The sequence below is a fragment of the Nymphaea colorata genome, chromosome 1, assembly GCF_008831285.2.
Source record: "Nymphaea colorata isolate Beijing-Zhang1983 chromosome 1, ASM883128v2, whole genome shotgun sequence".
NCBI lineage: Eukaryota > Viridiplantae > Streptophyta > Magnoliopsida > Nymphaeales > Nymphaeaceae > Nymphaea > Nymphaea colorata.
The window spans coordinates 26,864,537-26,891,989 of NC_045138.2; the positions used below are offsets into that span (position 1 = coordinate 26,864,537).

Sequence of the window (27,453 nt, forward strand, 5' to 3'; positions counted from 1 at the left end):
ATTTGGTCTCCAATTTTATCATTGGTGGATCATAAGGAGGAAAGGGACCTGAATCGCTAATTTCAAAATGGAGTATACATATTAGGTAGGCTTATATAGTGGAGTCTAATATAGGCGGACAACCTAACGGACCTACTCCCAAATTTTGGAAAGACCATCAGTTAGAATTGGAACGGATGCCAAACCTGCTGACACACTTAAATTAAATTAATGACGCCAGTTGACTGAAAGAGATGCGTCATACATCTAATTTTCCCAAATAATTAAGGTTGCCAATTGGCCTCTGAACTAAGAAAACAATTTTCTATATTGTCATGTTTTTTCCATGCATAGAAAATGTCAGAATAACAAGACAAACACGCTTTTGCGATGGCGAAGCCGCAATGGACGAAGCATGTGACGAGGAACACCAAAAACGCTGGTACTAATGACGTCACATGCCATCTACCAGTCTTCCAGTTGAAGGGTCGAAGCAGGATCCGAAATGCATGCTTTTGAACACACAGAATCTGGATATGAACACAAAGGCAAGTGGTGCCCAATGAGGCAGTGTTTGAGTTGAAGTGGACATAGATTTTAGGATGTAGCAGTTAGCAAGGACAATTGAACTCTGATTTGAGATTGATCAAATAAGAAATGCACTTTTACCTTTATTATTTTAAGACACATTAACTGGTGTGTGCTTTGGAGGTTCTTCACTGTTGAAAATGTATCAAGGATTGGGAGTTAAGAATAAAGAAATATCTTGTGGGCAGAGATCCAACATCAAGCTTAGCAGCCACAGGACAGTCATGAGTTATGACAGCACATACCATAAGAAAGTCTAATTTGTAGGGCCTACTACAATGATGGACACAATAGAAAAGGATAGCACAAGGGCCAAGGTCATTTACTGACCAACGATTCTCCTTTCCCATTAAAAGGTAACTAGCCTCTGATCCATCAGACTCCCCTAAACCCGCCGCCCCACCTCTCTCCGTCTGTCTGGCTCTCTCTCTCACAGAGACATGGCTGCAGTTTCAGAACCTTCATGGCAGGAACTGCAAGGAAGCAAGAACTGGGAAGGCCTTCTTGAGCCTCTTCATCCTCAGCTCCGGACCTTGATCATCAGATGTGGTGATTTCTGCCAGGCAACCTATGACACATTCATCAACGACCAGAATTCTAAGTACTGTGGCTGCAGCCGCTATGGCAAGAAATCCTTCTTTGAGAAGGTGGCCATGTTTCCGACCGGCGTGCAGCCGGACTACGCCGTCCACAGCTTCCTCTACGCCACGGCCAAGGTCGACGTGCCGGATTCCTTCATCGTCAAATCCATGTCACGCGAGGCGTGGAGCCGGGAGTCCAATTGGATCGGCTACGTCGCGGTGTCGACGGACTCGGCCGCTCAAGCTCAAGGCCGGCGCGATGTGCTCGTCGCCTGGCGAGGTACGACTAGGAACCTTGAATGGATAGATGTCTTTAACCCAACTCAAGAATCCATTTCCGGCCTACTCCACACCCAAGAAAAACCAGGGCATTTTTATGATGTTCTCTTGGGCAAGAGCTCCCCAAAGGTCATGGATGGGTGGGTCACAATTTACACAAGCGACGACTCAAAATCCCCCTTCACAAAAACAAGTGCCAGGGTGCAGCTCTTCACATTCATACAGGAAATAGTAGAGAAGTACCAAGATGAAGAATTGAGCATTACCCTTGTTGGGCACAGCCTAGGTGCCTCCTTAGCAATCTTGAGTGGCTTTGATATTGTGGAGAATGGGCTAACCAGGAGAGAGGGCAGAGACCCAATTCCTGTTGCAGCGTTTGTTTTTGGATCCCCAATGGTTGGGAACAAAGAGTTCTGTGAAAGATTTGAGAAACTTCCCAACCTCAAAGTGTTGCATGTCAGGAACGAGATTGATTTGATTCCCCATTACCCTGGGAAGGCCTTGGGCTATCAATGGACTGGCGTGGAGCTTATGATTGACACAAGGAAATCACCATACCTGAAGGACTCCAAGAACCCCAGTGACTGGCATAACCTGCAGACAATGCTGCATGTGGTAGCAGGATGGCAGGGGAAGAATCAGGAGTTCAAGCTGCAGCTTAAGAGGAGCATTGCTCTGGTGAACAAATCGTGCGAGTTCTTGAAGGACGAGTGCCTGGTTCCTGGATCATGGTGGGTGGAGAAGAACAAGGGGATGGTTCAGGATGAAAGTGGTGAGTGGGTCATGACTCCACTGGCGGATGACGATGTCCCCACACCTGAATATTAGGTGTGGCTGTAACCGTGTCGGGTGAAGTCCTTGTTGAAAATTTTATTTACTTTGTTTAAATAAAATTTGTTTCTATTTTGTCATGCTACTGCATATGATATGATAGTGGTGTCGGTTCCCGATTCTTCATGTCCAAAATCAATGGATGTATGCTAAATTTTGATTGTCGCCAAGAGTAGTTATGCATTGACTGGTGTTAAGATGTCTATTCTTTTCTGTTAATAGAAGTAGGAGGCTTAGTCGTCCACAGGTTGGTTTCATATTGGTGCAAGTTGTCAAGAATAATGTAAGTGGTCATCTAGCAAGAGTGATGACGTTCACCCATTGGTGTGTTTGATCGTATTCTTTTATGGGAAGTTCACGGAAAAGGGTGGAGGAGAGTGCGGGAAGGAACAGGGTAATCCGGGAAATTGTTTCGCTTATTCTGGAAAATGAAGGTAAAATATTGAGTGAGAGACCTGGAGTTTCGCAGTTCTTACGGATTTTACTTTTTGAAATCTAATGGAGAAAGCAGAGCAGTTACCAATTGTTCCTCCGTTTCAGCAGGGAAATAAGCATGGGGAATCTGAACAGAAGAATCAGAGGGTGAACTGGCAACAGCGTTTTAAGATAACAAATTTCACTCTCATGGAAGATCAATTCCAGGCTGTTTCATAATTGAATTTTGTCTTACCTTCATGACTTCTTGTTGGGGGCTCATGCATATGAACCCCCGTCCCCCTCCCGTCTCTCAATTGAGCTCTCTTTTTTCTTCCCATCTCTGTGGATGCTAGCGCATATTGATCCTGCCCTTTCTCTCTCTCTTAAGTCACTGGGGCAGGTTTACTGCCCAAAAACCTTTTACCTCTAGGTAAGTCATATTGGATTCTCGAATGTGATGAAGGTCGCAATTAAAAGAAGGTGAAAATATCCGAAAGGATTTCTTCCTCTTTGTACATTGCAATTGAAGAAAGGTGAAAGGATCCGAAAGGATTTCTCTTCCTTACCAATTGTTCCTCCGTTTCAGCCCCTTGAAAAGATCTGTGTAGCGTCTGAGGTGATCAGGTTGAAGGAATACAATGGAGAAGGTGTATGTTTGGAGCAGAAAGTTATCCTTTGTACAAGAAGGGTTTCTCCCCTTCTACAAGAAGCCACTTGCCGAGATCTGTGAGACTCGTCTTCCGGGCCAACTGGAGGTTTCCCTCCAACTCCCTTGTGGCGTCTCTATGTAAGAAACCATTGATAATACATTTGCTACACATAGATTGCTCCAGGGAAGATGATGATATATCTAGACTTCAAGCTTTTCCGACAGAAGGTGGGGAGCACGATGACAGTGCTTCCGAAGTCTTTCTTTTACACCTAAGAACAAGCACCAAAATCTTGTCGCGATGGATAAACTTCAAGCTTGATCAGAATGATCTCAGCCTGTCAGTATGGCCGAAGGTGAAGCATGTCCACAGAAGGAGGACGAACGTGAAATCTCCATTATTGAGAAGCTTGGAGGCATTCTCAAGATGGGATACCACTGTTGGTCGAGAGCTTCTTCGGATGATTCTGTCTCATGAACGAATGCTTTTCCATACAAGTTCCGCATAAGCATAGGATGAATCCTGTCTACTCCTATGCTTTCTATACTGGTTGTAATCAAGCATTCATGGCGATTAGTGGGCGGCATTTCCTTGCTCGTTCGCTCTACCTTCTGCATATTCATCTCACTAACCGATCCCAAAGGTTCTTGGATAACCCATCTTTGTAAATCAAGCATAAAAGCAAAAGTTTTGGATAACATCATCATCTAGACGATCAAACTACAACTAATTGATCCACCCACCAGAAATTAGTCTTAAGAGAAACCACCCAGGCACCTACCACAATTAGTCTTAAGAGAATACTTCGATTGTCATGGATCTTACGCCTGGATTTCTCCGCGGAGCCATCAAATTTGACCAAAGTTTCAAGTTACACTTGAAAACACTCTGAGGCACATCGTAAAGTAATGATTTCTAGTTTTAGTTGACAATCAGTAGGCAAGTTTGTCATGGAAGTCAGATAACAGAGAATGCTTGCTTTCTGGTATTTGTTCATTACTGAATTTCGCCAAGGGAGATCATGCGTTTCAAATTCAACCGTGCCTCCTTTTGTTTGTAAGCTTGAAGCTGATTGTGCTCTCTCGGACAAGAGAAACGAGAGACCGTGAGGGTTTTTGAAGCTGAACGCCAGCAAAAATGCATTTGGCAATGGTGGATTTTCCCACTTGACTTAGCCACAAGAAAAATGCATTATTGGACTAACCTCCACGATTGGAAGGCATATTACCCAGTCGGACTGGCTGGCCTATGAAAGTTTGACTTAGTCGCAAGGAAATGCATTATTGTACTACCTCTATGATTGATTGAAACAAATATTGCCCAGTTGGACTTGTAGGCATGTAAAAGTCCAGTTGTCAGTTTGATTCTTATGGGTGCTACTTTTCTGAATTACAAATGGTAAGTAAGTGACACTCTAGTTAACAGGTATCCTGCTTCCCACCCACGTCCAAAAGTAGTTGTGAACCCTCAAAATAGGAAGAAAATGGGAAGGGCATTGGCCTCTTCAGGGCACCTGCCCCACCCGGCCTCTTCTCAAACATTGATCTAAAGCAACATCTTCCCTTCTAGTTCCCTGCTCACCACCTATGACACAGACTGTGCTGTGGGCTTTGTGGAACACAGACTCCTCTAATAATGGGCCACGGCAACTTAGTAACAAGTACTTTTCTTTTGAATTTTATCGATTTTGTGCTTAAAGAGGAGTATTCTTCCAATTGTTTGCCACTTCTTGTTCGTCATTCGAATGCAATCTGCTTCGCTGTGGGAATCCCAAGTATGAAATTGAAGCTGGGTTTTGCTTGTAATCTGAATTTCCAACTTAGCAATCAGAGAAAAAGAAAAGAGGGAAGGAAAAAGCCATGATCGATGGACGGAGTTCGATGGTTTCGAGCTTGGTTCTAATCACACGATCAGGATGGTCGTAACAGGTAAAAGCCAGCCTGGGGCTCGCCATGATCATGAGATCTGATATAAGAGGAAAAAGGGAAAGAGAAACTGGTGATTTTCATTCATTCGTCATACCTATTGTCTGATATTCGACCTTAATTCAACTCAAAACAAGTTGAACTTAAAAAAAAAATCTAGATTCAACCAACTGATAATCAGATACCCATATGGTCTAGGCCCTTCTACCAAACTCAACAGTCTGATTTCTGAATCCTTATTACATTGAAGCTCGATTTAGAAGATCACATCATTACCAAACGAAACCCCTCATTCCATATGATCCAACGGCTAGGGGTTCTTAAAATTAACCACAAAGGGTAAAAAAAAAAAATTCCACCGTGCCAATTGGGAAGTAAAATCTCTTTCACACATTGGTGTTTTTATACATCAATCTGAGATACTAATCTCAGGAGATTTTATTTTATTTTACCATATCAGGTGGGCCTATAGTGACTTACATGTTTCAGAGATCTGGGCTCTCCATGCTCCTAAAACAAAGGGCAAATAGTACATAAAACTGGAGCATTAAATTCACAGTATAAAAGCCCGAGTACCAGACCAAGGGGTTGAATTTAAGTCCTTCAATTTAAACGAGAGCAAGAGTTCAGCACTGCTGGTGCATCCCCATAAGCATAGTTTGGTAGAAATCTGGCAACTAGAACTCATGCGTGACTAATGTTATTTCTAAACTTGTGTTGGTAGATCCAAAGGCCATTTGCTAGTCGTATCCAGTGCCCTACTTTCCTAACTGCCACCTCCAATCCAGTTGAAGATTAGTAGCAGGGATCCCTGGTTTTATGTCCCTTATATGTAGTTAGTAGCTACCCAAGTGCCCCAAAGTTTGAAACCAGAATTCAGATATTAAAGAAGTTCAAATGCAGATCTCAAATATCAGAGAGCTGTGAAATCAAGATCTTAGATCTCAGGACCTAAGCTGACATGGGGCCTAACAGTGTAGCGTACGTTCCATGGCAAAGATCTGATCATCTTCAGGCGTAAGATCTGCATGAGACACTTACACTTAGAGGGCGTTTGATTACTTCGGATTTGAAATCTATGGATATGACATGAATGTGGTAAAATCTATAGTTCATCAAACTAAGGATCGCAAGTCAAATGTAAGATCTACACTCAAAATTCTCATTTTTCCACTCTGCATTGAAAAAATAAGATTTTCAAATCCTGAGGATGTTAAATCTGTTCTATGGATATGCCATATCTACCACCATCGGCATCATGACCATCACAGCATTGGCATCATGTAATGTTGGTAGCCTTGTTTTGAGTAAGAAGTCGGCATCATCCTCACGAAGATGTTGCGCGTCATCCTTTGATCAGCATCCAGATGAACATCATGCATACATACAAGTTATCACCATCTCTCACTTTTTCCCGTTCCTCTTCGACCCTCTGAGGTGAGGCTGAATGGTTGGTAAATATGTTCTAGAGAAATTTACGATTAATTGCTTAATGTTTGATATATTTACAGATAACCACCTAACTCTTGAAAAAAATGTATATATATAAAAACTGCATTATTTTATGAAATAGTTCACAAACACATGCTTCATGAATGAAAACTATTAAAACATACTCGAAAATATTATTTTTACTATTTCTATAAAGGATGATTTCTTCCAAACAAGAAATTTTACAGGCTACATTTTAAAGTAAAATTTTCTAGAATTTCACATCTCCCTCTCTCTCTGTCGTGGAGAAACTACAAAGAATGTAAATCATAAAAGCCTTCTAACTAAATGGTCGTATTGATGCATTCTAATACATTTAATTTACGAATCATGTGCTTGTAATTATTTTGTAATATTGGGCACTTATTTGTAATATCACAAATGTTAACCAGTTATGCGTAAACATGTCAAAAGTTGAGTAGTTGTTTATAAATTTCTCTATCTTTTCATAATCCAGGACGTGACACACCTAAGATCCTCTATTAGATAAACTACAATTTTCAATCTTCTCATGTGATTCGGCCAGAAAGGCACATAGTAGGTACTGATACATTAGCAAATCTAAGATAATCATTGGCTTGAACCAAATGATCACTTTTTTGCGATGCAATTTGAATTATAACTTCGCTTGACTATGCAATTCAACTTTGCTAGTGCAAGAATTTCGCATAAGTTTTGGTGCAAATATATGTTTGATAGTGCCCTTTAAATTATACAAACAGTAGGGTAAATTTTTCATAAAAATTTGAATAATTTGGGAAACGTGTGCCCCATGTTGTTCTAGATAAATACTTGAATATCTTGATCCAGCAGATACTTGAGCCCCTTGAAAATGAGGGTTCTAATGCGGATCCACATTGAATTTGTTTATAAATGCTGATTCAGATCTGACCCGAATCCGAATTTGACCTATTTACAATCAGATCCGGGAACTCATATATGGAGGCTGCTTTTTTTATCCGGTTTTCCATTTTTTTTTACTTTCCTTTTATAAAAGGAAAAGGAATTGAATCTAACCTTTCTCTGATTTTGCCAGTGAAAAATGATCTTGCAATTTCACGGGATTTTCAATGCGGGTATTTTAACGTTTTTTTGAATAAAAAATTATCGAGTAAAATGTGGGGGCCTCGGGCTATGGTCAAAAACTCTGTTCAGTTTCACGTTAAGATCGAGGGTTTGACCTTATTATATATGAATTCTTTTTGCAACGGGAACGCTGGCTTATAACGATATTTCAAAATGGTGTTCCTTTTGCACACATTTTCAAATTAGTTCCTACTTGCTACTTAGCTTTTTCAGAACGAAAACAACAGGAGGCCACCGACTGTAATGGCATGTTTGGCAGAATGAAGGCTCAGCAAGGTGGAGGAAGTATTTTGAAGAGGTCAAAGTATTTGCGAAGAAGCTAGTATAAATAATGGACATGAAGATAATTATACAATTCTATAATATGTTTAAAAAACTCATTCTTTCATTCAATCTGATGATGATGAGATGGTACTCATTCTAATTTATTTTCTAAAACCACCACATATTTTTTAGCTTTCATGAAGTAAAATAATATGATGTTTCATCCAATAAAATTTGTCGCGTTGCACTATATAGTTTTTTAATTACACTCATGTTTTTTTTTAACTATCTGATTGCCTGATCGAGTAGCTAAAATTAAAGCAGAACATCCAATTACTCTTCATCTAACAAACTAGCTATAAAGTTTTTAAGATGAAACATTCCTTCTACTTACTTGAACTATAGAGCTCTCATGTTAGTTCTAATCTAAAATCAGGAATAAAGTGAAATTCACTGTTGAAGCAAACAGTGCATTTTACAGTTGCATGTTTGATATAAAGAGCATGGATCTCAAGAAGAACTTTATAGATTTGTGATGCTTTTGGATCTTTTATAGGAAACTATCAAACATAGCCTTAGAATGGATCAAAATTTGTAAGAAATTGGATTTCGAACTTACAAAAGAGAGTAGTAAGAAGACCTTAAAACCATGCCCGTCCTGTTTAGAAGAGAGGCAAAGGTTGTGTGCTTCTAGAATTGTCAAAAAGAAAAGTTCATCATATGGAAAATCATAGAAGAATGGAGGGTTTTCTGAAATTAACGGTTAAAATGTCTGCCTCAAGCTGTCCAATATTGAGATCGGACTCCAAAAGATTTATAATAACTGCTCTAATTCTCATCTTACTCTCCCTCGTTACGAAGCAAGCGAGCAAGGTTGGTCACAAGAAAGAGAAGCAGAGGGTTTCTCCGTCTCTGTTCCCCTCTCTCTCTCTCTCCTTTCTCTCTCTCCCCGCGTCCACCGACGATGGGATCGGCGACGCGTCTTCCCGCTGCCGTCTCGGCGATGCTGGTCGCCTTCCTCTTCGCCTCCGTCGTCGATGGCTTCTACCTCCCCGGCGTCGCCCCTCAAGACTTCATGAAGGTTCCGGAAAGAATGACATACCCAATTTGTTCTGTTTCTTGCTATCTCTTCCGCTCGATCTCTTGCTTTTTCTTCTTTAGCTTTTTGATCTGGAAGCGAATTTATTGCGGATCTGTTTGGTTCGCAACTTACTCGTTACTGTTAGGCCCATTTCTGCATGGTACATCTTGATCTACTGTTTGCAGTGTGGTTTTTTGGTTTTTGATCGGATTGTTTAGACGTTCGATTTTGATGGGCTTGCTTCACTTGTGGTTTCTTGCTGGATCTGGGTGTCGGTCGGTTCATAGGTACTAGATTGGAGTGTACATTAGTAGATTTTGAATGGCTAACTATTGGGGTTTTTCTTGTACTTATTTTTCTTCGTGTCAATTGGCCAACTCGTTTAGTTGGGTAATGGGTAGTGATAGCCTTGTTCGGATGTTGAATACTTGGGATCCAGGAGTGATTGCAAATGGATCGTTGGATGCATTCCAAATTATGTGATAGTGATTGTGGTGTTTGTGAGGCGAAGGCTGTCAAAAAATATCTGGATTGATTTGTATTTTGAGTTGCTTTGTCCCAGTTTGAGCGGGTGTCTTACTTGGTTTGTCTCGATCATGACATGTCTGTACTCATTGGAACGAGAATTATGGATCCCTGAGCTGAACAGTGAGGTATATGTACTCGTTCTCGCAGTCAAGTAGTTGGATTTGCAATGGCGCAAGACCAGTACGTTGTGATTCTGTAGAGATGATTGTTCTGTTCGATGAACAAATTGCTTGTTACAATGCTAGCCTTTTGAATGCACCAGGGCCACATTTCGTGTGAGGTTTAATTTAAGCTTGTGTATTTTGCTGTTAGAATTATATTCAAGTTATGTTTCCACACGTTGAGTGGCTCAATTGGTCGGAAATTTTCCTCATCCTCTGTACCGGTAGTGTTGTTCAGCTGGAAGGTCGTTAATACGTCTGTGTCTCATTTACTGAATCTGCTCCTGAATTGGCCCAACTATATTTGGCTTGGACTCTAAAAGCACATTCTTTTTGGACTCGATCAGCACGTGCTTAAATTTGGACAAGCTTAGCTGAATAAGCCTGGTTAGAACTTCACTAGATTTATGAAGTGGTTCTTTTCAACGTTCCATCAGTAGATAAGAAATTATCTTTGTAGATTTCTTGAATTTCTAGTTTACTGAAAAATCATTTCATATATTGTTGAGCGTCAGCATAGTTACCATTATGTCTCCTCGTCCTTTGTTAGTATCTATGAATGTTTCTGGTCTCAGTGAAACAGAGTACTTTTCTTACCGCCAGACGTGGTTAAAAGTTAAAACATCTAGCTATCACATAAATTCATAATGTTGCTTATAGAGTCTAAAGATATCTCATGCTATATGGGCCATTTTTTTCTATTTTAATCCAACTTATGCATTATATTTAGTGAATCCCAAGAGCTTGCAGGCTGGCTGTTTTGCAGATTAGCATATATTTTATCTATTGAGCTTTAGCACGAGTGAGTTGAGTTGATCCAATATCTTTAATATGTCATAGCTGTACATGAAGTGACAAAATTTTCTTGTCAAGTTTGGTTTTATGAAATACAAGTAATGAAGATATCTCTTTATGTAGTAAAATCTTTCTTTATTTTGAAGCTTGGAGCACAAACACATTAATATGGTGTACCAGCCTGTGGGCTTTGTGGTAAGGTAATAAAGATGTTACTTGTTAGGGTTCATGGTCAGAGTTGGGCCCTTCAGTAGAAGGTGATGTATGAAAAATGAAAGTAGCCCTGACTAGGCAAACATTTTTCTGCTTTAATATGAAATGCTCCAATGGCAGAAGCATGGCAGGTGCAATACTGTAAGCGATAAACCATCATAACCCTTGAACCACTAGACTGCACTGCAGATAATGCAGAGCATAGAGGAAAATGAATTGAACAGTCCTCAAGTAGTTGTTTCTTATGACATGGCGTGCATTTGCTTCCTTTTATTAATATTACACCCATTTACGTAATGTGTATGTGGTATCACGTTGTGCAACTTCTTTGCCAAGTGCTAACTTGTTTCTTTTGTTTGACATTGATTTCCATTTCAGGGTGATAATTTACAAGTGAAAGTGAACAAGCTTTCATCTATAAAAACCCAACTTCCATATGACTATTATTTCCTGAACTATTGTAAGCCAGATAAGATTATGAACAGTGCAGAGAATCTGGGAGAGGTTCTTCGAGGTGATCGTATTGAAAACTCTCTTTACTTGGTAAGCTTGAGGTTTTTGTGATTTAACAGACCTGGAAAGCAACATTTTTTAGCTTTGTATTCTCTTATCCCTTCACAGTTTATCCAGTGTATAACATGAAGTGCATTACATTGGTGCAGTTCAAAATGAGAACGGATGAGTCATGCAAACTTGCGTGCAAGACAAAACTTGATGCTGAATCAGCAAGGAACTTCAAGGAGAAAATTGATGATGAATACAGGGTCAATATGTAAGGGGAAATTTTTTTATTTTTGCTTCAATTTAAGGCATTGTCTTGGCTTGTTTAGAAATATTTTTGGAGATTTGCTGGAAAGTTTATTCCTTATTTGTTTGTTTTTTCTTTTAATAGGATTTTGGACAATCTTCCAGTTGCAGTCATCAGGAAAAGGAGGGATGGGAGCAAGACCTATGAGCATGGTTTCCTTGTTGGTTTCAGAGCAAGTTATTCTGGGGTATCAAACTGAAAAATATTGGTCTTTATTTTTTTTTTCTATGATATCCTTTGCTTGCTTGCTGATTAACTCCTGAAATCCTGTTTAGAGCAAAGAGGAAAAGTACTTCATCAACAACCATCTGCAGTTCAAAGTCATGTATCACAAGGACGTTGAGACTGATTCTGCTCGTATTGTTGGTTTTGAGGTTACTCCATATAGGTCTCTCTCTCTCTCTCACACACACACACACTCACACACACACACACACACACACACACACAGAGACATGCACACACATTCATATATGAATGTAAAAAGGGACAACATTAAAACCTTGTCTTAAGATTGAGATTACTACATCATGTTGCAGTATATTGGAAAAAACTAAAAGTGAATAGCAGCGATAGCATGGTAATGGTATTTTTCATTTTTATTTCTTGAACAAAATTATTTTGTTTTATTCATTACCAGAGTTTATCTGGTCGGAAGATTTTTTCCGAGACTCAAGAGTCAATCTGATGTTGTTAATGCGTCCTTTCTATTTGCATTGCACAGTCTGTTCCTTTGTCCCTGATACAACTAATGTCTTCTCTTTAGAGGCAGGATTGTCCTCTCTCCCTTGAACTTTTCCCCGTCCCTTGGCTTCCTTGTCACATGGACATGGCATATATGCTGCCACACCCTTGTCAGCTTGGGTGCTGTTATGGGTTTGCTGTTGAGTGTGGTTGTTTATATTTACTGTTTTACACATGCACACGTGCACGCGCACACACACAGGTGCACAAAAAACACACTCTTTACCCCCCTAAGTCAATTTTATATCATTTTTCTTATATGTATAAGCTTCTTTAGATATGTACAAGCTTCTGCACCCACATTTATGTGATATAGCTCCTCTCTCTCTCTCTCTCTCTCTCGCATTTACCATGTCAATACGTTTAATCAGCTTAAATGTACCATCATGTTCATAATTTTGAGAGGTGAAAACTCAATTTGCTGAAGATTTCTTAACCTAAGGATCTTTGGAAAGATCATTTTGAACAATTTTTCAATATAAGTAATGAATAAATTTTTTCTGAATATGTGCTTAAGGATGGTTCTTTTTTTTTCTTTGAGGTCAGACCTAAGGTTCAGACTGTGGGTCTCATGTAGCATTTTGAAAAAAAAAAAGCTCGGTTTGTCTGTGTGGGGGCAAGGGTGTGTGTCTCTTTGGCTATACACATAAATGGTTAACAAACATTAAATTAACGACTAACAAACTATCATTCGTTCAATGACTCGACAAAAGAAATAAAGCTAAGGATGCTAGTTTCTAGTCGTGGTCACAGTCGACAGTAAAAACTGGCAAGAGGGAGCTGAAAGAGAAAGGGAACCCAACACTCTCTGCATTGTTGGTTTCTGACAAAAAAAGGGAGCAGTGCAGAAAAGAGATGGAGAGAGAATAAAGCGGGTAGAGTTGAATCCTAACTGAATGGTACATTGGGATTTTCATTTGAAGTCAAATGGAGGACAATATTAGACTCCTCTGAAATTATGGATAGCAAAACAAGGACGTATACTTTTTATGGGACTGCAGTCACTAAAATATTAAGTGTATGGACTTATGACTCTTTCAATAACTTCAAACTTGAGCTAGAGTCAAGCCTAATGTGCATGTGTATATGTAGTTGACTGTACTTATCAATACCGACAATTGCATTTGTTGAGTTGGAGTAGCAGCAATACTAGAAGCAGGTGCGACATGTGTGTAGAGACCTACCTAAATAGTCCTTCTTACATAGCAGACATGCTGCACATACGTGCACTCTTTCTGAAGATGTGGAAGATAAGAGGAGTATTCTGTATCTTACATTTGCTCTACAAATATGTGAAAGTTAGAAACTGGATTCTTGTATTCCTCTTTTTTTATTATCATCAACGTTCTTTCAAACTGCTGTTTGACATGTTTGTATGTGGTGCATGGATTCTAGTCTACATTACTTTGTAATTTTCAAATGTGTTTGCCTTATGTGCTTGTCTTGTCTTTTTGTTCTATCTTGAGCCCCACATGATAGTCTAAAATTGGGCACACAAAGTGCAAGCTTTGTCTTACTCTTTTCCCGAAACAGTGTCAATCATGAGTACAAGCAGCCATGGGATGAGAAGAATCCTCAATTAATTACTTGTGGTACTGATTCGAAAAATATAATTCAAGGGAGCACTGTTCCTCAAGAAGTAGAGGCAGATAAGGAGGTTATATTCACTTACGATGTTCTCTTTGAGGTACATACTTTCTGCTGGACTTACCTTCTTGCTTTAGTTATCCTCTAGTTTCTAACTGCTTCTTTTCTCTCAGACAAGTGAAATTAAGTGGGCTTCTCGCTGGGATACATACCTTCTCATGAGTGATGACCAGATTCACTGGTTCTCTATTATCAATTCTTTGATGATTGTCTTGTTCCTTTCTGGAATGGTGGCCATGATTATGATGCGAACTCTATACAAAGACATTGCCAACTATAACCAGCTGGAAACACAAGATGAAGCACAGGAAGAAACTGGTTGGAAGCTTGTCCATGGAGATGTGTTCAGGCCTCCAGTTAATTCTGGCTTACTATGTGTTTATGTTGGTACCGGAGTCCAGTTCTTTGGGATGACACTTGTCACCATGATATTTGCATTGCTCGGTTTCCTTTCACCTTCCAATCGTGGTGGGCTGATGACTGCCATGGTTCTCCTGTGGGTCTTTATGGGTTTGTTTGCAGGATATTCATCATCGAGGCTGTATAAAATGTTTAAAGGAACAGAATGGAAAAAGAACACGCTGAAGACAGCAGTCATGTTCCCTGCCATTCTCTTCTCCATCTTCTTCGTACTCAATGCTCTCATCTGGGGAGAAAAGTCTTCAGGTGCAATTCCGTTTGGTACCATGTTTGCACTTGTGGTTCTTTGGTTTGGCATATCAGTGCCTTTGGTTTTTGTTGGAAGTTATCTTGGATACAAGAAGCCAGCAATTGAGGACCCCGTGAAGACGAATAAGATCCCCAGGCAGATTCCTGAGCAGGCATGGTATATGCAGCCTGTTTTCTCTATTCTAATTGGGGGCATATTGCCATTTGGTGCTGTTTTCATTGAACTCTTCTTCATCTTGACATCCATATGGCTGAATCAGTTCTATTACATCTTTGGGTTTCTCTTCATTGTCTTTGTTATCTTGTTGATAACATGTGCGGAGATCACAATTGTCCTCTGCTACTTCCAGCTGTGCAGTGAGGACTACCACTGGTGGTGGAGGGCTTATCTGACTGCAGGCTCCTCAGCTCTGTATCTCTTCCTATATGCGGTCTTCTATTTCTTCACGAAGCTTGACATAACTAAAGTCGTGTCAGGCATTCTCTACTTCGGCTATATGTTGATCATATCGTATGCCTTCTTTGTTTTGACTGGAACTATAGGATTCTATGCTTGCTTCTGGTTTGTGAGGAAGATCTATTCTTCTGTGAAGATCGACTGATGGAGAAACTTGACAGAGGTCGATAATGAGAACATCAGAAATAACAATGGGATTTGAGCAGGGAGGGGTGCAAAAAAGGCAAAGAGCAAGGGCGCAGTACCCAAGAACCAAAGGCGGGCATCGTTCTATAGTATCACATTTTGCCGTGGATGATGGTGATTTTGTAGAAGACCAGCATAGTTATGTATTGTTTTTTCTTTCAGAATTTAATCTTTTGCTTGTTTGAACATCTACATGATGAACTCATAGTTTTACTTGTCCTTACATGTGAGAATCTTAAATCTTTTAACCAGGGAGCCAGTTGTACATCATACTTTGACTGTGCAATGTTTGAAAGCTCTCTCTCTCTTTCTCTCTCTCGCCCTCTGCAATAGGTCCGGACTTCACTTGATTTAATGTCACAGATAGCTTTAAATATAGTTTTCAGCTTACGGAACTCCCATATACAGCGCGCACACACGTATGTAGTACCGTCTGTATTTATTTGCTGCGTTTGGTGGTCATTTCATCCTCTTCTTGGGTTCGTCTTTTACAAATCTGACAGAATGATCATGAAAGATTTAAAAATATATGTTCAGGAATAAAGAAATATGATGTGTGAAGTGGACTGTAGGGGTTTATTTAAGTTTTTTGTAACTTATTTGTAGGGTTAAGTTCTGGAAAAATGCTTAAGGTCATTCTGCGATAACATGCCGAGCGGTAACCTACGGTTCAAGTTATTTTCTAAGCTATTTTTATAAAAGAACATTGGTTTTTCTACTATCAACATTTTGATGCTATAAAAGTAGTTTATTGTTTATTATTAACAAATGTAATTAAAGTCAAATTAAAAATATAACTAAAGTAAAAAAGATTAACATGATAAATGTTTCTCATGAAATCACTCTGGTGCATAAAAAACACTTTCAAAATTATTTTAGTAGGTCTGGTTTTTGTCCTACTTAGGTGGTCCTGTATTTATTACTCTCATGACATAATATATATATATATAGAAATTAGATCGTTAAGTCAGTGAAGAAAACCAAATTGTTTAAATGTGAATTTACATTGTTTTTTTTTTGCAATCTAACTTTGTGGATATAATTTTAAGAATAAGTTGATTCCAAACATATATTAAGTTAATTATTTTTTAGATCTTAATAGCGTTTTTATAATAAGCAAAAATAAATGGCTCCCATACCATCAACATTTCTTTCATAAAAACAAATAACAATTTACAAATCATGCTTTATATCAAAACATTTTTTATCAATTAGGATTTAAAATAATTTTTTAGCAAAAAAATTAAAGGGTCTGCTTTTTGTTGGACCTAATGGTCTAGTTTCTGCCAATTTCTCTCTCTCTCAAAATCTTGGCAAACTTGACCTCGTGAAATGTACACATTTATCAGCTGTAGAACTGTTGGATGTGGTGTGGTTCCGTGTGTCCTGACGATGGGCGTGTAACTAATCAAAATTTGCATTTAGATCCTATACCAATGCAAGGCAGCTTCCAAATTCATGCGTAAATACGGGCTCTTTATCATTAGTGAAGAAAGGGATGATGTACAAGCCGAGTCATAAAGAACTTTAACGATGATAGAGATAAGTCATCAAGAAGGTTGGCACAAAGGTCTGAGCAGAGGTTATTAAGAGATTAGTTTTTATTTTGAATTTTTGATATGTCAATTCTTGCTGCAGATGAAGTTGAAGTACTGCAAGTTGAAGTACGGTAGTGACTGCATTGAAAGCGTGTGTGAAACATGAGCTTATGATCTGACATTAGGTTATAAACCCACTTGCCGATTGATGCTTGTCTTCATTGTCCAGTGTTTCAATTTTGAACCACTGCAGATCTTTGAATAACAAATAGACGTACGGTTAAAAGTTTGTCGAGTTCTTCTGATTAAATCGACGTGCTGTTGCCTTTTGGGGAAACACGTTAGGATGATCTAATGATTAGCTAATGAATTAACCCTTGAATTTACAAGGAAACCCAAAGTTGGTTTTGATTGAAGAAAGCTTCAATTATAAACAGAGCTAATCACCGGTTTCCAATGATAATTCTGTCACCAAGTATGATTGTGTCCCACAAAAATTAATAAGTACAAGATGTTGGTGCTTCCGGTTACTCTATGGCAATTTGGCAAACATCTATATATGTAAAGTTCTGTGGATGATGTATGCTTTATTGAAGTTGATGATGTATGCTTTTATTGGTGCACGGAAATTTCATGTGCCAAGACAAATGCTCGTTTACGATACGTGCATACCATGTGTAGGGTGCATATCTAATACATAGTGACTAGATTATAAAACATAAATGGCTCACTGTCACACACACATGTACAGAGATAGAGGGAGAAGACGTGCATATCTATTAAATAGAGGCTAGATTAATGAAACACAAATGGCACACTGAGTGTGCATGTAACCAGTTTCACACTGGTATACATATACAAAGAGAGAGAAAAAGAGTGCATATCTAATAAATAGAGACTCAATTAACAAAACACAAATGGGACACAGTCACACAGACGTACAGTCACAGAGCAAGAGAGAGTTGTGTTCGAATGCCAGGACCGATGCATCATCAAGAACCAGGTCGCCCTCAAGCCACGACTGTAAGGCTCACCCGTGGATCAGCAGATTTCTGGTTAGTCCACAGCCCAGTGCAGACAAAGGTATCTTCCCCACAAGCTCCTCCCCCTCCGCAAAGATCACCCCCATGCCCATGTGCAGGTGCGGCTCTATGTGACAATGGAAGGGCCACACCCCCGGGTTGTCTGCAACAAAGCGGAGGGCAGTCCACCCATAAGGGAACAAGGTCACTGTGTTCCTCAACGGCGGATTCCTGAGGTTGAACCCCTTAACATCCCTTTTCTCGTCAAACTTTCCATCTCCATACCCCAGAACCCAGAAGTCATGCCCATGCAAGTGCCATGGATGAAGCTCACTGTTGTTGCTAGTCAACGTGTTGGCGTTTTGGAGTATAACATCCACCGTGGCGTTCAATTCAAATCTGAAAATACCGGTGCTGGTCGTCGTGTTCGGGTTCTGCGGCGGCAGCATGATGTCGTAGTCGGCCGGAAAATTCTCCGGCGGCACAACACTGTCAAAAGCATTGCTGAGCCCGAACTTGATCGAGCCCAGGTAAGGTGTGACTGGCAAGGAAAGGGAGACGTTGTTGATGGACCACTTGGTGTAGCCATTCATCTTGTTCTGGGTGTTGAGGAGGATGATGCGCCTTTGGGCGACAGGCGGCGGCCTCGGGTTGAGGGATGACTTGCCAAGGATCTTTCTAGCGAAGGAGATGCTGTAGCTGGTGTCATTCCAAGCTGGGGAGGGCGGTGGGGGTATGGCGGGCAGTTTGGTATGTGGGTTCGGGTAGTAGTTCAGTATGGCTAGCCCAGGTGGTGTACTGGGTTTCCTCCCTCTAACGTTTATGGAGACCCAGTAGTTGGTTGATGGGCTCTGGTCAGTTCTGATGAGCACAGAGTAGCTCTCCCCAGAGTATATGTCTATCTTGTCAACAGTGGTAGGCTCTAGGTAATTGCCATCTGCCTCAACCAGCACCATTTTGTGTCCCTGTGGTTGAGAATGACATCAGTACTTAAAAAGTAAATCAGTGCCAAAAACAAATCAGTATTAAAAATAAATCATTACAAAAAATGGGTGCAGAAAGAAATTGTCAACTATATAATGTAGAGTAGATTATTGAAATGATCAAATAAGATGCTTATGTGACCGTTTTGACCGACTTGTGACTTAGTGAAGCCTTGCAGACTTGGATGAGTTGATTCTGGCTCCTCAGTCTAAGCAGTTTGCTACGTCTTTTGTTGATTGTTTTAAAGAAAATACAAATTTTCAGATCTGTAATCACCTAACTTGGACTAATATGGGTGGCAGGCCAACTAACAGAGATGGCGTCATAAATCTTTGATGCATAATATAAAACTGAACATTTCAACACATAAAAGAAGAAAATTCAGCTTATATATCTCATATTTGAGCTGTATATCGTTACAAAGAAAAGCTTATCCCCATATGTCGGGCGAAAAAACCTGGCTCTTTTGGATGGACTCTTCTTGGTAATGTGAATGTGGACAATGAGGACATGCTTTTGTGATTGAGGGGATAAGTGCTCCTCAAAATAGTTGGGTTCAAATTTTATCTGGATAATTTTTTTCTTGCTTTAACGCGTGCCTGTGGAATCCACTAACGCCAGTGACTCGGGCGGCATGTCTAGACGCATCATTGCAGTAAAATCATAGTCACAGTATATTATTTTCAATGATCGCGTCTCTTATACTCTTCTATAACGCCAAACCAGCTTTAGAGTCAGAGAGTGCTCCTCCTTGGAGTTAAGCCGAAATTGGCTTCTAGTCATGGCCGATATCATGGCACAAGGCCTGCATTTTCACTTACTGAGTTGTTTCTTTCAAGATAAAATCGAACCAATACCTTGGATATCCGTATATTGCCTAAAGAAAGGAATAGCTTAATCTCTTACCTGCTAAGTAAATTCTAATCACAGAAAGATGGAACATAGTGGATGAGTGGGTAGCTAGTAATGTGTTGCCATAATAACTGCATTGCTGACTTCCATGCATATATTTCTATAGTGGGTAACGCTCGAAAAGCGCGTATCCCACACAGATCTATCTCACACACATCAACATCTAGCACACAAGGTCAAAAAGATTGTCTAGGTAGAGTCGCATTCAGCCACCAGCAGTCGTTCTCTTTACTTTGTTTAACTGGTGACTGGGATCGCATCTCTCTCAATAAAGGAAGAGTTTAACTTTTACCTGATTTGTTAAAAGATACAGGAAAGGGACAATTCCGGCTTCCGGCCTTTACACTATTCAGGCAGTTGTTGGGTGCCTATTCCCGGCAGGTTCTTTTATTCTAGGTAGAGTGGGGGGAGAGAGAGAGAGAGAGAGAGAGAGAGAGAGAGAGAGAGAATTCCTGTCTAGAATGATTCCACGTGAAAGTTCACAAAAGGTGGTGCTTTTCTAAGCCCACTTCTCCAATGTGCCTAAGAGAGTAGGTCATTGATTGCCGATCATTTCCACTTATAGAGAAGGAAAGGAAAGAAGGATCTTTTCACTTTTTCTTCTCAAAAAAAATTCAAAAGAAAACTCCACCTACCGGCTACCACCGACTGCTTCCTTGTTGGTCTCCAGTTGGTACTGACGCTTTTGAGGTCCAAGGCCCTACCTACTCAGAACCGTATCTTATGTTCACTTTGCAAGCTTGTAGTTGCTCGTAAACTTAATGATATCAGTAAAGTTGATTAATGGGGAGTAAGCAAATCCTTTTCAAGGATGAAAATCATGTCAAAGATGCCGGTGCACAACTTGGGAAGGCTCTTGTTTAGCTTGTGGCTCACCGTAACTTCAGACCTCATAAATTCTTTTAGCATTTTGGACCTAAAGAACCGTAACTTGATCTTCAAAATATACTTCTGAGGACATAAAGACGATATGGAAAATTCCCTGTTTCGTAATGTTGAGATCTGCAGAATCCCACATCTAAAGAAGTGATAAACTGTGTGGAAAAACCTTACCCCAATTGCAAAATTAAGAGAAGCAAGCGAAGTGACGCTTGCAATCCTCAGTCTGTAAGTCTTGTTTGGTTGGACACGAAGGACGTGGGGTGTGCACTGGGTGTTGTTGAAAGCACACATGGTTTCAGGCCATGGATAAGTCCAAGTGGTCTGCGAATAACGCGCAAGCGAGCAATTGAACTGCCCTCTTCCCTGAATAAGCAAACTCTGCAAACACGAACAGAGCAGAGCAAAGAAAACGATGAGCGAGAACAAAAGGTAAAGTGACGATGGCATGATATCTTAGAGCAAAGACTTCAGTAATATTGGCTTGCCTGTGGCTCTCCAATCCATTTGAAGGGGATGGAGGAGAGTCCAAGCATCTGCTGATAGATGTTCTGGTGCCACCAGTCGCTCAAAAGAAGGCTTAGCTCCCCATCATAATCAAATGGCTCCTTTTGTCCATCCGCAACGTTCACTATTAGTGACCCATATAATCCCGCAGATCTTTGCATTCCATAGTGCGCATGGTAGAAAAATGTTCCAGCCTACAACAACAGAACTGTCAAAGAGTGCACACACACACACACACACACAGAGAGAGAGAGAGAGAGAGAGAGAGCTCATAAAGTATATGCACAAAGTAATTAAATCAAAGAACTATATGACGAATATAAATTGTCATATGCAATGTATTACTAACTCGTCATGATCATAATGTGCTATACATAACATTAGTTTTTCAAAAACAGATATCAAATATAATGTGCTACTATTGATTTTTTTTGTGTGTGCATGTGTGTATAGAGAGATCTACAGAGAGAGATTACTACCTTGTCGACGACAAACCTGTAGACAAATGTCTCTTCCGGATTGATAGCACATTGTGATATGGCTGCAGTTCCATCCGCCCAAGGTGTTCCGAGCTGAACCAAGAAGAAAAAATGAGGTTGGACGAAACGATGAAAAGAAAGATACAGCAGGAAGACTGACGATTACTACCAGAGACATACAAAAACACGTAAACGAATGAAAATGGAGCTTTAAAGCTAGCTAGCTAGAGAGATGGATATATATATATATATATATGGAGATAATTAACCTGTCTGATTCCATGCCAGTGGATGACGACGCCCTCAGTGGGAAGCTTGTTCGTCACCTCCACCACGAGGGTGTCTCCGGCTTTTGCTCTGACGGTTGGCCCTGGGTATTGGCCATTGATGCCGATCACAAAGGACTGCACACAGTCGGGTGCCCAGTCGAGATAGCCCAGTTCCCATTTCAAGTGCCTTGCCTTGGAAGCGCAGGCTGATTGCAGGAGGAACACCAAACAGAAGCAAAAAATGAAAGAAGAGAGATTGGAGGACATGGCTGAGTGGTAATCTACTGAAAGAAAACCAGTCTTAAGCCTCCACAGGCAAACCGCAATGGGCAGCAGCTTGGGAGTAGTACTACTATATATAACCTACTTGGCTACTCCTCTCCCCCCATTGATCGCTGTTAAGCAGTCATTTTCTGGAGAGAAGAACAGTGTGAAAGGAAGAGAGTGGGGGTTTGAGGGGGGGACCGATGGAGTGTGTACCTCAAAAGCACGATTTTGCAGACAAACCCACAATAATATTCTTACATTGAAGGCTTGATTTACTGCACCTTCTGCACATTTTCCTGTTCTCTTGTTGTTCTGTTTCAGTTGGGTAATGGCGATTCATAATCTGGGAGTCCTTTAGAAGTAATGGATTAATTGGCTTTCTAGGTGCAATGCATTTCCTGGCTAAAAGAAAAGGTCGAAAGTAGCAAGCTATTGATCTAAACATTTAAAATGTGAAAGCGGGCTAAACTTCAATGCAGATGCACTTTTTCTTCTCCCTATTGGCAGCCACGTTTATGTGTATATATGTATTGGAATAATTGCTATAAGTCAAAGACAAAAACTAGACTGCTTAAATGCAATGATAAAGGTATCCTTTTTCTTGTTAAGACATGATGTCAAGAACAAGTTGATTTTGGAAAACATATAAGAAGCTCATTATTTTTTGAGTTTAATTGTATTCTTATATTAAATAAATTTGCACCCCCCATATGACATCAAATTTTGATTGCAGAGAGATACCCATTTTTCTGTAGAAACAACCTAAGAAACTAAAACATGTTTTTGTATTAAATAAGTTTTATAAACATTTAGGACATTTTTATTTTGTTTAAAATAAATTTTTAACAACAAATTTTAAGTGTCTGGCTTTTATTTCTAACATAGCATATGAGATCTACCAATTTTCATTGTATATGACATGGATTTCTAGTATATATATATATAAAGAGCTGACAATTTTGACTAGCCTTGCTATATATATATATATATATAAAGAGTATGACAATCTTGACTAGGCTTGCGATCTCTTTTTCTGAATTTTGTAACATTGAGCATTTAAGGGAAGAAGATAGATAAAGAACTCTGAGCTCTTAGAAATATTAATGGAGCCAACACACACTTGTCCCACAAAAACACATAAAAAACACGTGTAGTGCAATATGAAGATAAAGTAAATACAGTGAGTTTTATTGATGGTTTATAGGGTGTCACATGTAAAGCTACCTTTTTTCAGGAAAAATGAATCCCAACATATGGTTTAATCATAGGTTATCTCATCAACCTAAATTAAGTGAGCGATAACCTATGATTTAGTCATTAATGAAACAATATTTTTGATTGACAGTATTAAAAAATTATATGTAATTTTATTATTAGATTTTTGGAATTTTTTTATCAAGAAAATTTCTTTCTCCCTCTTCCTTTCCTCTCTCTCTCTCGCGCGCACGCGTTTTTCTTTCAGTAACATTCGTTCACATTGTAATCTCAGGGAGAAAACTAAGCATTCATTCACACAATATTGCATGCGGAACCCAAAGTTTGATTCGTAGACCTATTTATGTTGGACATTAAGTCCGATCGACTTTAGATCTTTCGTTTGATAGAACTTGAATGTTGGTATTAAATTCTTATCACATCTGCATAAGGGTGGCAAAACAGGGACAGAGATTTAGAATCCAAGGCTTTCTAAAGGACCCCTTATCAACTGCATTTCGAGCAACATTATTGGAGACATGAATCACTACTGTTTGGAAAATTTTTCTTGGATTCATTCCCGCTGGCGGTATGTGCTTTGGACACATTTAGCAACTTGGTGTTTGCTTCAAGATCTTCTTTCTTAAGTGTTTGTAGTTTTCTATTCTGAGCTTGCTGGTTAACTTCAAAGAAAGTTACTTTCTTACCTTTCCTTCGCTCGATTTGATAAGGGACAGCTCGAGAACTTCCAATTAAATACATTATTTTCTCCTTATTTTTACCTTCATGTGTACTCTAGCTAGTAGGATAACTATGTCCTCCTCATATGATCTTTTGTGGTAGCTGAGTCTTCAGCATCATGTTCGGTAAAGTGGGGATGCAAATCAGATTTGGCTTGGCGTTTTGCGATTTTCCATAAATTGTTGAGCTATTTGGATCCCATCCGGATCCATCCGTCTGAATGCTAATGCATGAAGCATCATATATAGTCATTAGTATTTTTCATGAAGATGGTCGAATTATCATTTCAAAATTTTAACACACCTGAAATATCATTTTTCAAAATTATTATATAAGGCAAGTGATTTTTTTTTAAATTTTACATATAAATCTCTTAAAATATTTTTTTTTAAGAGGACGGCCAAGGCCCCTGCTGGGTCCATGTTTCCGCCCCTGGTTTGGTTTCAGACACAACCATAAACCCTAAAGGCAAAGGGCAAATGAGAGGGAGAGAGAGAGTTTTTATTTTTTATTTTTTTTGGGGTTTCAAAGTTCTTTTTTTTTCAGTTAATTTTAATTGATTTTTCAATTTATCGGCTGTTGGTGTGCCAATTTGAGATGCTAAATGTTGGATCAATTTATAATAACTAGATGATGGATGATCAGTGCCACAGATGTGACTGAAAAAAGTTAGTAGTAGAAGATGCATAGAGGAGGGGAAAAAAAAGGAAAACAATAAAAAAAAATTATGTGAGTGCGTGGTTGGCAGTGGCCATTCAAGCATTCAAGGAACCATTTGTTGCTAATGAACATAATAACTTAGAAAGAATAAGTATCAGACTAATATTTTCAAGGAAGGAGGAAGAAGCCCTTCAGAGAGAAAGAAACTGTATGCCGATAAAATAGGAATGCAAGGAAAATTTGAGGACAAGAAGTTCTCTAGATACAAGAACAAAACAAATCCTGCAATAAAGAACTAAAGAACTGAGAAACAGTACGAACAAAGAAGTTCAACAGTAAAAGGCGCCAACAGAATTTCCTTTTATTGTGGCTCATTTGCGCACGTTATTGCCATTTAGACGACCTCTATTATGATATGAAAAGAATGTGAATCATGTGTCTTTTCCAGCAAAAGGATATACAATAGTCGATGCTTTGGATTGTAACACTCGGTAGAAGTGATGCGTTAAACTTATCAGTCTCCAGGAGCTCGGTAATAGGTTTTTACTGTACAGTCATTTTACCCTAAAATTTGGAATAGATTTACTATGTTACAGTATTTCATGAATCTATACTAATTATTTGACGAGATAATAACAATTTGTTACTTGTGTCAAACAGTTTCTAAGATTGGATTGCTAACAAAAGATCTTAATTAATTACATGCCAAGTTGTGAAATCCTGCCGCTCTCGGATCTGGATTTAGCTTTACAAACTCAAGACCAAATTCCAATTTGAGTTTCCATTGCATTGAGGAACATTTGACTCATTGTCCGCAAGATATTTCGTGACTTTTTTCTCGATTTTTTTTACTAGTTTCTCATTTATTTCATTTTTTCCAGTTGTTAGGATTTTTTATTTTTAAAATTTGCTGAAATCTTTTCAAAAACTTCTTCCTGAAAAACTGCATCGTCAAAAAATACCTCAAAAAGCCTTACCGATACTTTCTCAAATATTTGTGACGATCATTTGACCGAATGGGATGTGGTAAATGGTGGATTGCATCTTTAACTATGAACAAGCTACAAATATGCTCATATTCTGAAAACGCAAAAACAAAACAAATTGGCAATCTCTCTCTCTCTTTCTATATATATATATATATATATATATATATATATATATAACACTGTAGCATTTTTTGGCCTTTTGACGACACATAGGTCCCCTTGTTATAACTGTTCATTAAAGCTGACAATCCGAATACTGATGATGTCGGTCGATGGAGTAGCGGGTCTCTGCAAAGAAGAAATAAGGGGAAAAGAGTTGCAGCAATGAGTGCATACTGCAATTATCAACGTTCCTATGAATAATGCCTTTTTCCTGCAATTTTTTTTACTTTGTGTTAGCATTTCAGTGCTTCACTTCGCTTTGAAGAAAAGATTTACTGAAGATCAGACTTTCCAGCAAGTATGTGAGCCGAATGAACTAAAATACATAAGAATTCGGGTGCGGAGTAACTTTGAAACCAAATCCAACCTGTTTACACCAATATATACTAGCGATGTATGAAGCTATTTGTAACACTTCAAAGATTTAGTTTTGTAATGAAAATTGTGAGAGATCTTCAAGTGTTTATAAAAGAAGTTGTTAAATAAACGATTGTCCTGATTTCCTAGCTTTTTTGAGATTTGAGCTGAAACTGCTAGGAAGCAAGCTGAGATCGATCGAACCAAGAGCCGAAAGCCTAAAAATGGGTCGAGTTGTTACACTGGCTAATGAGTTTTGAGGCAAGCATTGAATTGAAGATAACCCAGATGAAAGTCGGTTAAGGTTACAGTACTCTATGAATCTGTGACTCCAATATTTGGCGTAGATATATGAAACAGTTACATACTGTCGTTGTTGTCAAACGACGGCTAAGTTCTTCTTCCAACTCATGGAACAGGTAAAACAAACTACTCTTTGAATATCCTTTCATATTGACCCGCATCACGTGACAATGAGTTAGGTGTTGTAACTAGCACCGGAATGACAGGTTAATAAAATTTGGAAAGAAAATCTCATTTCTTAGCAATCTTTCTCGTCTCAACGAGTTTAACGGAGTTCTTAGTTATATTTAGAGGTTCAAAAAAAATTGTAAGAAATTCTTATTTCTTGCTCTTTACGATGCGCTTAAATTAGTTCTTAACAGTTACAAAAAACGCATTACTTTCGAAAAAATGCAAAAAAAAAAAAGCAAGAAATTGAAATGCCATTTAAAACTAAAAAAGAAGGTGTTTTTTTTGAAAAAAATGTGAAAAACGAAAAAAGTGCATTTTTAACTTGTTTTTTCTCGTTTTTTTACTTTTTTTCATTTTTTTATTTTTAATTCCAAACAATTTTTTTTATCATTTTTTTATTGGTTACAAATCTACTTATTTTTTGATGTTTGTATTATTATTTTCTTACTTATTTTATTTTTTTCCATTTTTAGTTTTTTTTATTCTTAAAAAAAATACATTTTTTTCATTTTTTCTTATATTTTTAAAAACTACCATATTATACTGAAGAAAAACCTAACCGTTTAAAACTCCAAGTCGTTATATTTTCTAGATAAAAAGCTCTACTGACACAGTTTGAAGAATCATATAGTCTTCATC

General features: G+C 38.9%; 3 protein-coding genes across 3 annotated transcripts; 2 read left to right on the top strand and 1 right to left on the bottom strand.

Annotated features, from left to right (window-relative positions):
* The first annotated feature begins 890 nt into the window (after positions 1–890).
* On the top strand, positions 891–2,338 carry LOC116255021 (phospholipase A1-IIdelta). The gene has a single exon (XM_031631065.2). The coding sequence runs from the start codon at positions 1,008–1,010 to the stop codon at positions 2,253–2,255; it is 1,248 nt and encodes a 415-aa protein (XP_031486925.1). The 5' UTR covers positions 891–1,007; the 3' UTR covers positions 2,256–2,338.
* A 6,591-nt stretch (positions 2,339–8,929) lies between these two features.
* On the top strand, positions 8,930–15,650 carry LOC116254728 (transmembrane 9 superfamily member 7-like). The gene is made up of 7 exons (XM_031630281.2): positions 8,930–9,172; positions 11,248–11,412; positions 11,532–11,641; positions 11,762–11,864; positions 11,953–12,065; positions 13,955–14,108; positions 14,182–15,650. Exons 1-7 carry the CDS (start codon positions 9,056–9,058, stop codon positions 15,337–15,339), a joined length of 1,920 nt encoding a protein of 639 aa, XP_031486141.1. The 5' UTR covers positions 8,930–9,055; the 3' UTR covers positions 15,340–15,650.
* Positions 15,651–17,674: 2,024 nt separating this feature from the next.
* Positions 17,675–22,538, bottom strand: LOC116252180 (L-ascorbate oxidase-like). Its single transcript, XM_031626288.2, has 5 exons — positions 21,971–22,538; positions 21,702–21,794; positions 21,204–21,416; positions 20,890–21,096; positions 17,675–18,905 (listed from the first exon to the last, which is right to left on the bottom strand). Exons 1-5 carry the CDS (start codon positions 22,235–22,237, stop codon positions 17,949–17,951), a joined length of 1,737 nt encoding a protein of 578 aa, XP_031482148.1. The 5' UTR covers positions 22,238–22,538; the 3' UTR covers positions 17,675–17,948.
* Positions 22,539–27,453: the final 4,915 nt, after the last annotated feature.

Excerpts from the sequence above, each read along its gene's own strand:
- LOC116254728 (XM_031630281.2), top strand. The coding sequence starts at position 9,056 with ATGGGATCGGCGACGCGTCTTCCCGCTGCCGTCTCGGCGATGCTGGTC. Across the intron at positions 9,173-11,247 it reads CCCCTCAAGACTTCATGAAG|GGTGATAATTTACAAGTGAA; the intron begins GTTCCGGAAAGA and ends TTTCCATTTCAG. Across the intron at positions 11,413-11,531 it reads TTGAAAACTCTCTTTACTTG|TTCAAAATGAGAACGGATGA; the intron begins GTAAGCTTGAGG and ends ACATTGGTGCAG.
- LOC116255021 (XM_031631065.2), top strand. The coding sequence starts at position 1,008 with ATGGCTGCAGTTTCAGAACCTTCATGGCAGGAACTGCAAGGAAGCAAG.
- LOC116252180 (XM_031626288.2), bottom strand. The coding sequence starts at position 22,237 with ATGTCCTCCAATCTCTCTTCTTTCATTTTTTGCTTCTGTTTGGTGTTC. Across the intron at positions 21,097-21,203 it reads AATGGATTGGAGAGCCACAG|AGTTTGCTTATTCAGGGAAG; the intron begins GCAAGCCAATAT and ends TCGTGTTTGCAG. Across the intron at positions 18,906-20,889 it reads CTCTTAATTTTGCAATTGGG|GGACACAAAATGGTGCTGGT; the intron begins GTAAGGTTTTTC and ends TCTCAACCACAG.